We start from the raw sequence: 12,140 nt of genomic DNA on the forward strand, positions 1-12,140 counted from the left end.
GTTATGTCTTGTATTGCATCATAACTAGATTCATTTTTATTGGTATCCTTGCAATGTGTGATGGAAGATGTCCCTATTGTATATGCCATGATACAATGTATCAATACAGTTGTACATTTCATACATGGATACGATAAATGTAATTTGATTCTTTCTACACCGTGTATATTATACAGTCTATTCATTGATATGAATTCATTACGTTATAGTTAATTCGAGAATTAGAAATCTCTTTTGGATTTTAAGATGAACTCATACTACATATCATATGTTTAGATTATGGTTTACCTTATTTAAATTTTGTAATTAAAATTAAATGTCTTGAAATCCTTTGGATAGTTAACTGATTTAATGTCTTGTCATAGCTTAATGATGTTGTGTAATTGCGAATATTATATGTGTAATTGCCGCTTGGGCAATGTGTAATGTATGTTTAACGTTAAAACGATAAAAAAATATTGCATCAAAGTAGTGTAAAGATAAGCTTATTACTCATAAAAAAATTGCTTATTATTATAACATAGTATATCTATATTTTAATTGTTCAAATTTTAGCCAAACCTACTCAATATATTAATGGGGCACTTAACTTTCCCCTATTTCTGTACCTACTCATCTTTATCATTCTATTCCTACTCATTAATGCCGATAAGCATTCTACAATGGCAGAATGGGTGGAGCGGTATGATGTAAGCGTGTTAATGTTAACTTTTATTCTTCAAGGTTAAATTTGACAATCATCTAAATGTCAAAAGTTTAAATTTTATTATAAATAAAATACAATTATAATATTTGGAGATATAAATCATCTATTTTTTTTAGAAATTAAAATTAAAATCTTAAGTTGGTAAAAACCTAAATAAATGGAGATAAAGGAAATATAAATAATTTTAAATGTAGTAAAATAAATTATAATTATTTTGTAGTGGATATCTATCAACATTTCTTCAGATAGATTTATTTAAGATATCTATACCTGTCTTTACTACATTCAGTTTCAATTTCTACTATAATTGGTCTAGCCTCCTACGCTTTTAAATTATATTTTTCCACGTCCCAAAAGCTCAACTTAACACGTAAGTTGGAAATCTCGTAAATTAGAGGATTCAATAGATATAGATCAAAACGAATGGAAAGTCCTGAAGGCAAGAAACTCCAAAACAAAAAGATTGACACAGGACCATACCAAAATATTGATAATCAGCACTTTGAAAGTCCAATTTTATTCCACTGTTCTATTTACTTGTTTAAGGACTATCCACTATGGTGGTTCGTTAAAAACTTCGCATCTCAGGGTCCCATGAACATGATTTGTACATTGAGAGAGAACAAAAACAAATGATGCACTACAGATTGGATATAATACATCCCTTAAAATATTACTTTAGAATGGATAAAATACATCGTTTCTAATGATTTCTTCAAAGATAATTAGGTAGTGATTACAAAAGTTTCAATCTTCAAACTAATTGAATAGACCATTTTCTAGAAACATAAAATAAGGTTTAATAAATGGGAATGTTAAACCTGATATCCAAGACCATGCACTTGTTCGAATGTGAAAATGGATTTGTTAACCATTTTACCAGAGCATTAAGATTGTATTTGTATTTAACACGAGTTAGAAACTACCGGGCAATTGTTCAAAATATCAAAATCCTATATTAAACCAACACCAAGCCTCCACGTGTTTTTTCAGTACAGTATGCTAAGAATTTTAACCAAGTACTGATAAATTCATCAGACTTCGCATTACTCACGTCCTAACTTTCATATCTAATGTAGCATTCTAACAAAAAAGTTTTTTCATGCAGAAGTCATCATTGACGATTAGAGGGTTTCTAAAATGTGCCCCTGTATTTTGACCCTTCTGGGATCTAATTCGTTCAAAACATCAGTGCCATCCATTCCTGTTACAGATCGTACTGGGTTCCTCCAAAATTCACTTGAAAATTTTTAATTAATTATACATATTTTCGCCAAAGTTCCCCTTGGAATAATTGCTCAATTTCTATTTATACTTTTTTTTTAATATTTATAATATGTTGCAATCAGCAGAGGAAAATATTTTATAGCCGCAAACAATGTCTAAGCTGTAAAATAATGCTTTATCAATGTAGGTAGGTAAGGAACTGATTGTGTAATAAGCAAACCCAAGTTTTAAAAAGTCCATACCGGCTCATGATATGGCAGTGTGATATGGCAGTGCCCTGCAGTGTGATATGGCAGTGCCCTCCCGCCCGGTGGGCATAGGGCCACCAACAAGGTGTGGTTATGCCTTGGCGTGACCATAAGGACCGGGCGGGACGGTTTTACCCCCTGAAGTTTGACACTATGAGGGGCATTTTTTTGAGGAATTCCTCCAAGGAACAATAAAAATACCAGGAAACGCATTTTATGAAATCAACTACTCTAATGTGAAAGAATCGCACCCATCTGATCAAATTAGCAAAAATAGATATCTCCCCATTAGTATTCTTATTTGCATAAATTCAAGCTCTTTGAGAATTGTGTCTCTAAAATAAGCTTTCGATGCAAAAAACCATTGTCCATACAATAAAATGTAAATGACGAAATCAGAAGAAAGAAACAATAAACAATATAGCATTTTCTGAGCAAGAAAAATATTCCTTCCCACAATCCACAGTAGAGAACTTCAACTGATGCAACCACCATTTTGAACGAGATTTCTTTTGAATGGTACTACGTGAGCATGGTTTTTTTTAAAACCTCCCACGTGTTCCAAAGAGATAGGGATACCAAGGGAATCTAGGAGATGTGCAGCTGCTACTACACCAACAACATTAAAACAACCGGCCGAAAGCAGCTATCTGTACATTGTCCCTTGAAGAGAGAGTTGCCCAGCTCATTGTCAAATTACCTTTGCAACAAATAACAAGAATATCTGAACAAAGATCTAGACAGTTGAAATGTTCAGATTAATATATTCCAACATGTACAAAGTAAATTGGTTGCCCAGGACCTAGGTATTTAAAGCCGTCTTCTTGCATATGGGACACAAATTTTTCAGCAGTAGCCATTTCTTAATGCAATGTGAGTGATGAATGTGCCCACAGTCTATAATACCCAGCTCATCCTTGTCCATGTATTCCTCCTGCAAACAAACCAGAACAGTGGTCATTTGTGGCAACACGCGTAGTTAACAAACATCTAGCACCTTATGATAGATAAAGTAAAAAGTGAGAACCAGTTGAAAGTAGAGACTGCACAACACTATAGGTGAAGTATAAAAACACAAGAATACATGGCATACCCGACATATGCTGCAAAGTTCATCCTCGGGCTGCTTCTTAGAAGATTCAACTGCAATTGACTCAGAACCAGAAATGTATAATATTTTCTTCAAGCTCTTACAAATTGTCTCCTCAGTTAAACCTGTACTTACGTTACCTATCCTTTCCTCCAAAGCCAACAATTCCTGACATTAATGCACAGAACACTCCGTCAACCTAGGGCAATTTTATTACACAAAAACTCGTCATCTTAGCTATTATACTGCAATGTGAAGATGATACATAAAGGACTAACTCCCTTACCTCATACGTCATGTTATCCACATCAAGTCGCATGTCCCTGTGCTGATCATGAATGTCAGCTGCATTGTATATTGCGGATTGGTCTAGAATAAGTATATCCTGTAATTGAGAACAGTAAGTTGCAAATATAAGAGCATGATTCCCACATCTATTCAATAAATCCTCAGGGTTAAAAACAAAGGTTAAAATTATGAAATAAAAAAGTTCTAAGCAAAAAAAATCGAAGGTTGTTACAAATTAGAAATCTAAGTTGTGAGCCATTTGCCAAAACAATAAAATAGACGTTTTACTTTTGTGGGTTGCATGCATGTCAATCAAATCACATTTTTCATGAACAACATCCAAGGAGACATTATTTTCACCTAACAATTACAAGACAGAAGAGACCAAAAAGGTTCCAAAGCAACTCTAAGTGATGTTAGAACAGGAGACTAGCAGACCTCATCAAGAGAGTCAAGGAGCCTTTAACCAGCGATGAAAGAGACAAGTCAATTATTTGTACTTGACATATAACTTCTTAAGAATGAACACATTGATGGACATACATTCCAAGTTATCAACTCAGGTTTTTGGTGCAGCACTTTCTTGTCCAAGATGCAACTTGCCTGGTTTAGCCGCGACCAAAGGTTCAAATCTCTCCAAGTGACATCTTACTGTCAAAGGACATGCTGAAGAGATTTCCCTGCATCCGTTCTGAGACTCTTTTATTTTTCTAAGATTTATTTCTGATTCTACAATCTGGGGCTCCTTTATTATTTGAAATTTTTTGTCAGTACACTGTCCCTTGTTTCATATTTTTAATGTTGGGCACTTCAGTTTAAGCTAAGATCTCGCCACAGCTTTGATCTGCAGCCACAGAAGTGTGACAAAATTCATCCCATATCAGAGTCCAACAAATGGAGAATCAATTGGTGACATGCATATGTCACAACATGTCTTCATCAAGCTTCCAGCTAAGTATCATTATTTTATTATTTGGCTTCTGAACATCTAATTCAATATCGTACTCAGTCCCAACTCTTTAATCTAGCGTTAACTGCTTGTCATTACGTATTAGATTTAATATGCCTTACATTTTATGTGAGGATGTCATTTTCCCTTGCAACAAACATAAACAAACAGATACTATTTCTTGTAGAGTCAGAGGCATGTCATTTTACCCCTCTTTGGATGGAAAAGACAGAGCGAGGCAAGAGCAAATTTCCTAGTCATACATGTTTTTCGAATAAATGAAAACTGGCCAGAAGCGTCTCTCTTCCAGAGTTTTGAGAATTCAGCAAAGACAGATTTTCAATCCAAGGAGGGCAAAACCATTAAGTCAAAATGCTTCCCACCAATGAATTCTTCCACGTTAGGCTGGGGGCACAAACCAACCCATTTAGAGAAATGAGAGGCAAAAAACATAATTTAAATTCCTCAGCCTGTTCTCTGGTCATAATCCTTATTGAGGCACAGCTATTCATCAGAGTTAAACAGATAGATTGTTAATTTAAAAGGAATTTGTTTATTGTGTAGGCTTTGGAAAGTAATAGTCAGATAATCATTGTTTAAATAGTATGCCTTCTCTGAAGCTATGTATTAAACTTAAGCTCTTAGCTGATATTATGGGAATTTTATCCTGTGTATGACCTCTAGCTTAAAATCTTGACTTCTTGTTTCTGTTCTTCTTGTCTAGCTTGGAAAGTTACTTCAATTATTGGTATGGTTTAGAAATTCCCAATCCACTAAACTAATGACTGGTCGGCCGTTACAAACTAGACTGTTTCTGATCTTTCTAAATATATCATTTTCTGTAACCTCAATCATGTTTTGTCAATTTTATGGATGAGGGATTCCATCTCATCAAGTTCTCTGTTAACTGGAAAATGGAAAAGGCATCTGTAGCATGCTGTAGGCATCAAAATTTGATCTGCAAATATGCAGAAAATGTAGACTTTAGCATCAGATGTGATGCACTAGAAAGGATATTTTGCTTGTTAGGTACTGCCTAAATTTATAGGAAAAATGCATCCTACTTGACAATTTCTAACAAGCACTTTTTATGATGACATAACTCAAACAAGATTTGTAATTGCAACTAAGTAAAAGTTCAAAAATGTCAAATCTTGTCAACACAATTACATCTCTAACAATTTGCATACAAAAATAAGATTCCAGAAATCAAATCCTCTATTAAATGAAGTGTTAGTGGAACAGTTAAGTAAGAAAACTGCACTAAAAATTTTGGATTAGACACATAAAAATGAACAGTTCAATCCATTGACGAATACTTGACAGCGACAAAATAGGAAACTGATTTCATCTAAACAATGTAAGGCGTGATCCATGAATTCTACATCTATATAAGCCTAGAAGTGGCCAGACTTTGCCAGTCTTCTTTGTCATAAGAATGGGCATATGGAAATCCCACATCAATCTTCACTGATTGTTTCCCTATATTGTAGCAATGAGTAGAACACTTCAATGTTTCCAGTAGTCACTAAGGAAACTTAAAGGGTGTTTAAGATACATAAAGAATGATAGCATACTAGAATTTAGCTGCTAGCTTTTAGACATTCAAAAGAATGTAAATCTGATCGCAATGAATAAAGTCCAACGCCTTGATGTAATTTATCTTTGTGATACAGTTTTCAAATTGTAGACCACAAGATGAAACAAAATCCTCCTGGATCTAACAAAAAAAGCACAAGCAGTAGTTTGGAAGGTAAATATACACTCCCATCTCCTCCAACAAGATCTCTAGAATTGTGGCAGATACTGTTATTCATCACCTTAAAGTCAAAGAGGCTGGAACAATATTACTACGTGTCCCATTATCACTCTAATTAACAGTAGAAACTATAGATAGATCCCTACAAGCTAAGAGGGAATTCAAAAATATGCAGGTATGAAGATTCTTCCAAAAAGAGTTTGATTTCCACCTTTAATGTTTTACAATATAGTATTTGCAACCACTTTTTAAATAGAGGCAGTATGGAAAATGAGGACAAATTCTGAATGTATATTGTGCTATCCTGTAAGGGATATTAGTCACCAAATTAATATCCATCCTTCCAACCAAATATCTGTACATTCCAGATTGAAGGAGTATGTAAAAAATGACTTTCCTCTGCAAGAATATTACAACTATTGAAATCTGCTCAGTAATAAAGTGTCAATTCATCTCTTTTCTGAGTGTTTGGACATATTAATCACCTTTAAAGCTTAAAATTAAAAAATTATATAGAGATAGTCCCTATAGCAAAGGACTAGCGGCAGCTTTGACGCACGTGCAAGAGAGAGGCAACCAAGACTGCAAGTTTAAGGGAGAATGGCAGAAGTGTGAGAAACACTTGTCAAATTGTAATTCAATTTCCTTCTCATTGATTTCTTAATTTTAGGTGAAGGCTAGAGGCTCATGATCACAATAGTCTGCCTCTGTTAGCTTGGAATCTGTATGCAAATTAGAGGAAACCATGAATGCAACCTAGCGCTAAAATGAGAAAATCAGAGAAAATGTCAGACATGCTGATCAAAATGTAACTTTTTCCATCTCATCATTTTCTTAATTTCTGGCTATTTTCTCAGCTTCATAATCTTCCCCAACAACCTTCGTTAAATTTTTCTCATCATGATTTTGACACAGGCAACTGAATAGAGGATTTTATAGTAATACTGCTGTATTGCAAGAAATTGGTGGAAAAAATCCCATCTTCTAGCCTAAGTAGCCATTTTAATAGACTAACAACCATTTTAATAGACTAACTTCTATTTTTTTTAAAGGATGCATACATGCTGGATCTCTCAACGATTTTTGAGAAATTTGATTGCAAGTAGCAATGCAGTGGAAAACTTTTGTGCATGTTATAAAACATGAAACCAAATTGCATTTGATGGTCTGTTTGGCTGAAAAGCTCAGTTGCTGGTCCTCATTTGGATTTGAAATTCATTCAAAAAAGGGGGGTGGGTTCAGGCTCATTTTGGGTTCGTCCCTACAAAACATTTGTTTTTCCAAAAAATGTGTATATGTGCAGCAGCAAACAAGTTCATTCATCAGTATGCTATAACATATTTACACCGCCATTAGGGACTGCAGAACAGGATGTTAGGACAAAGGCCCTCAATTCAGGGAAGGTGGCAGACTGTGTGTGTGTTTACTATATACTACACACATGGTACTTTAAAAATGCTAGTTATGAAAAGATGTATTAGACTATTAAAAAGTATAATAGAAAAAATTCAAATGCAAAATAGTAAATAGCAAATACTTATGGAGGTGTGCTGATTCCTGAAATTTGGCTGAGTCTAAAATATTTTAGAATTTCTCAAAATCTAAAATCTACATTACAACTCCTATGAATCTGAAACCACTCTGAAACATCCTGATTCCTAACAGTATCTATAAAAGTTTCTGCCCTCCAAGCAGCGAGTTGATACTTGAAAAATTTTGACCCAGTGGTGATTGGCGGCTGACAGGCAATGCAGATGAGGACCTGGTGACAGTGTCCACTGTCCCCACATTCCAAGGATGTCCCAGTTCTTAGAGCACTAGGATTTGCAGGGGACACATCCCCATGTAACACTGGCTAATAGTAAAGCAACAGAGCATAAGTTTATTCGCAAATGCACAAATGACATAAGTTTCACTTTTTTGGCCTTTTTAGTGATCTATTTTAGGGTTGGTTGGTCAAGTTGACAAAAAAAATTAAAATAGTCAAAAAAAAAAAAAACATGTTGACCAAATTTAGCCTGGAATGTGCTGCAGAATTCAAAATTTTCTGTAAAAATGCCAATAGTCTGCCTGGGTCCTGACAGAATTTTGGCCAAATTTACAGGTCCGCAGCATGCTTTTGGCCAGAACGGACCAGACTTTCAGGCCACCAGGGAGGAATTTGGCAACATGGTTATAAAGAAACAAATCACCTATAAGACCTATGAACTGAAACTCCTATCACAAAAATCTGGCTGATAGTTTTAAGCCATTCAAATGCAAAAAAAATGTAGCAAGAGGGGACTCGAAGTTGGGGTCAATGGAAAAAAGAGGTCTCAAGAATTTTTCTCACATTCAAAGAAAAACAGTGTAAAAGCTTAAGATGCCGCAACCATGAGTTTTATGCATTAAAGTCCACAACAGCTCACTATCATCAAGATTGACTTTCAATTTACTTTCATTGTGACTCCAAGTGAAATCCAGAGGATAATGATACATGCGAAATTCTAGGAAATGAATATGAGGAGGTGATGCAATGGATATGAGCACCAACAACTATAATGTTGCATGGAGGTAGCCCATGGTTGCCATCTCAAATGGTAACTTATCATAATCTCATAAGCATGACAGTTATAAAGATCGAAAGTTCATCATCATATTCAATTCAATCATTTGTTAGGAAAATAAGGTCTCAAAGAGGCCAGCAATTTTATCACAAGGACATTTTTCATCTGTTGGAACCATAGTTTAAAAAATCGGCGTAATATCACCAAAACCGTGATATTTCGCAAGAGGCATTACAAAAAGATGTTATCGCACATAAAATCGGCCATGAGTTTTTCAAAAATCCGCCACGATTTTATCTGTAAAACATGCCAAATCGCAAGCAAAAAAATGTTGAAAAAAGTCAACAAACATGAGCAACAATATTATTAAATTGACGCTAAAGTTTTAGCCCGCGAATTAGGGTTTATTTCTCTTGAATACTCCATTCTGCTCATCCACACGACTGGGTGACCACATTTGTGGACCCTGCTGTGTGATTTATAGTTGAGCAACTGCATTTCGTGGCCCTGCAAAAGCATTTCGTGGCCGTACATACCAAAGGCTCTCCATGCATTTATAGTTAAAACATAAAACTAAAAGTTTTATATATTAATATGTTCATGTTTATAAACTTTAACTATAGTATTATTTTTAATGATTTGATTTTTATTAATATGTAATATGTATAATATGTATAATTCTGTAGACAGTGTAGCATAATTTCTATTTAATACAGTAGTAAATACTAAAAAATTTAACAGTATGATTAAAAATGTGTATTACTATTACATATAGTTAAATTTATTTAGTTCTATATTATTGTTAATGTAATAGTTAAATTTATTTAGTTCTATATTATTGTTAATATTAATAATTATTAATCTGCTTTTTAACACAGATGTTCAACTTAAAACTTTGAATGAGATATGGTTGATATCTCAAATTATTATATATTCTACAAATTTCGGGTGTGTATATGCGTTTTTAAGAATATTTTAAGAAATTTTATATTTTCAAATGTTCAATAAAAGTGCCGATTTATTGCCGAATTTTTCGCCGAGATTTTGCCGATTCTGAGTTTTTTCAAAAATTTTGGGCTGGCCGAGATATTGCCCATATTGAGTTTTTAAACTATGGTTGGAACACAAGAGCAATGCTTCTATACTGAAAATGGGCAAACATTGTAAAACAAATTCTTTAGTGTGATCCCAATGTATCATCTTATAAGAAATAGCAAATCAAGAAAAGGAATCTTTTTGTGCCCATTCTGCGAAATTGCACAATGAGCTAGAACTAACATACTAACACAAAGAACTATGTATTATGTTCTTTCATTGTAACATTATAGCCAATCATATCACAAGAATCCAACAATAAATTGTAAATTATTCACAAACTCACCTCAAATCTTAATGTTTCACCTCTTCGCATAAGTTCCAAAACGTTCCGAATCTGTTGAAAAAAAGGGGATCAATGCACATGTACCTTTAAGAAAAGCAACAAAAAAAAAATGTCTTATGTATTAACTTCTCAGTATCACTAAGTTAAAGAATGCGTACTGACAAGTGTCTCACAAGACAAGCAAAATGCTGGAGGACCTCATCTGATGCTCCAATCAATATTAACAATTGCATAACATTGAAGTAGAGTCAAATTCACATGACAAAACACCTTCTAGCAAAGCAAGTTAAGTTCAGCAAATTTAACATGGCAAACAACCATTTAGGCATAACTACCTAACAGTTTGAATGTGTCCCAGTCCTAAACATACAGGACTTCAAGATGACTAAACTTAAGAGCACTTTATGAAAAGAAAGGGACGAAAAGAACCCAACAGACTTGCACATCAATCAAACAAGTCAAATGAAATAAAGGGAATGAAGACAATTAGCCTAAAATCAAGAGAACTTCAACAGACTCCCTGTGATAACCAGAAAAGTATATTACAAGTTCATATCCATCTCAGTCCTGAACATACACGACTTCAAAGACGCCAAAACTAAGAAAATGTTCACAAAAAAGGAATGGGGAAAGGAGGATTTGCAGCTTAGGCAAACAAACTATATATGAAATAGAATTATTAAAGATAGTTTGACTAAAAGCCAGAGATATTCAGCAAGCTTCTTTGTAATTACTAATAACCAAAGAACTAGATTAAAACCTCCGACATCAAATGCAGGACAAAACAAATAAATTTCAATTTGTCAGCTGGACCGGAGGTTGCCCACATCTAACTCAAAATTAAGTGTTCCCCTCAGCACAGTGCCCATAACAGATGCCCATGCTGTTTCTTGTAGGGTGCCCAATACAGCATACTTCATCATCAATTCAATCACTTCAAACTGCCATAATGAAAACACTTTACAATACACAAACACATTGCCTTGTTTAAAACATTATATGAATAGTAATTTGTACTTTGAACACTAGTATTCGTATGTTTTGGTTGTTAACTTCTTAGATCTCTGCAAATGTACTAACGATTGCCATTGTAATTGATTGTGTTCCAAATGCATATTGAATGACTTATAAATATGAGAGGAAGAGACATGTTTCTTGTGATTAATCATCATTAGATATAAATAACATATTAACAATAATATAATATATATATAATATAATAAGTATATATATATAATATATAACTAAATGATGACTTACAAACTCATGATCGAATCAATCTGAATGTAACTACAAACTTTAACACTCCCTCTTTGTTAGGGAGGATTGATATATAAGACATTATGCTCTTGAGTATATGAAGAGATATTCCTAGAATGAGATATTAAGGATATCAACATGAATCCATCAACACACATATACATATATATTAACATATTTAACATATGGAATTTACTTCAATTCACTATGAGGTTAAATTCCTCAACACTCCCTCTTTAGCAAAGAGGGAATTGAAGCAAATATAATACAAGATTAAATGTGACCTTAAGTTTGGTCTATGGTAGATTTAAGTTATGGTGTCCAGCAAGATCCAGCCTAAAGAACCATAACAAATGATTTTCATGTTGTCAGGCAAAATCCAGCCTAATAACCATCATGATGGATATCAATGTATCCGGAAAAATACGGTCTAATAACAACACCAATAATTTTCATGGTGTCCGGCAAGATCCAGCCTAATAAAAATGATGGATATCAATGTGTCCGGCAAAATCCAGACTAATCACAATGACACCAATAATTTTAATGGTGTCCGGCTGATCCGGCCTAATAACCATGATAACACTTGCTCCAACACATTTTGGTGTTAGGAGATTGGTCTACTATTGACTAGAATAGATATCTTAAATAAATCTATCTAAACAAATGCCAATAGATATCCACTA

General features: G+C 34.0%; 1 protein-coding gene across 2 annotated transcripts in view; it reads right to left on the reverse strand.

The window, feature by feature from the left end:
* Nucleotides 1-2,445: 2,445 nt before the first annotated feature.
* LOC149556894 (putative E3 ubiquitin-protein ligase HIP1) overlaps nucleotides 2,446-12,140 on the reverse strand; it is a 34,824-nt gene continuing 25,129 nt past the window's right edge. For both annotated transcript variants that reach the window (XM_089831520.1, XM_089831519.1), the window contains exons 4-7: nucleotides 10,195-10,245; nucleotides 3,558-3,656; nucleotides 3,275-3,439; nucleotides 2,446-3,115 (exon numbers count right to left, since the gene is read on the reverse strand). In XM_089831520.1, coding sequence (XP_089687646.1) covers nucleotides 2,984-3,115; nucleotides 3,275-3,439; nucleotides 3,558-3,656; nucleotides 10,195-10,245 — 447 coding nt within the window. In that variant the 3' untranslated portion in view covers nucleotides 2,446-2,983. The remainder of the gene's footprint in view (nucleotides 3,116-3,274; nucleotides 3,440-3,557; nucleotides 3,657-10,194; nucleotides 10,246-12,140) is intronic.

This window comes from Cupressus sempervirens, chromosome 5, assembly GCF_028749045.1.
Source record: "Cupressus sempervirens isolate cs-2001-9-10 chromosome 5, ASM2874904v1, whole genome shotgun sequence".
NCBI classification, from domain to species: Eukaryota; Viridiplantae; Streptophyta; class Pinopsida; order Cupressales; family Cupressaceae; genus Cupressus; species Cupressus sempervirens.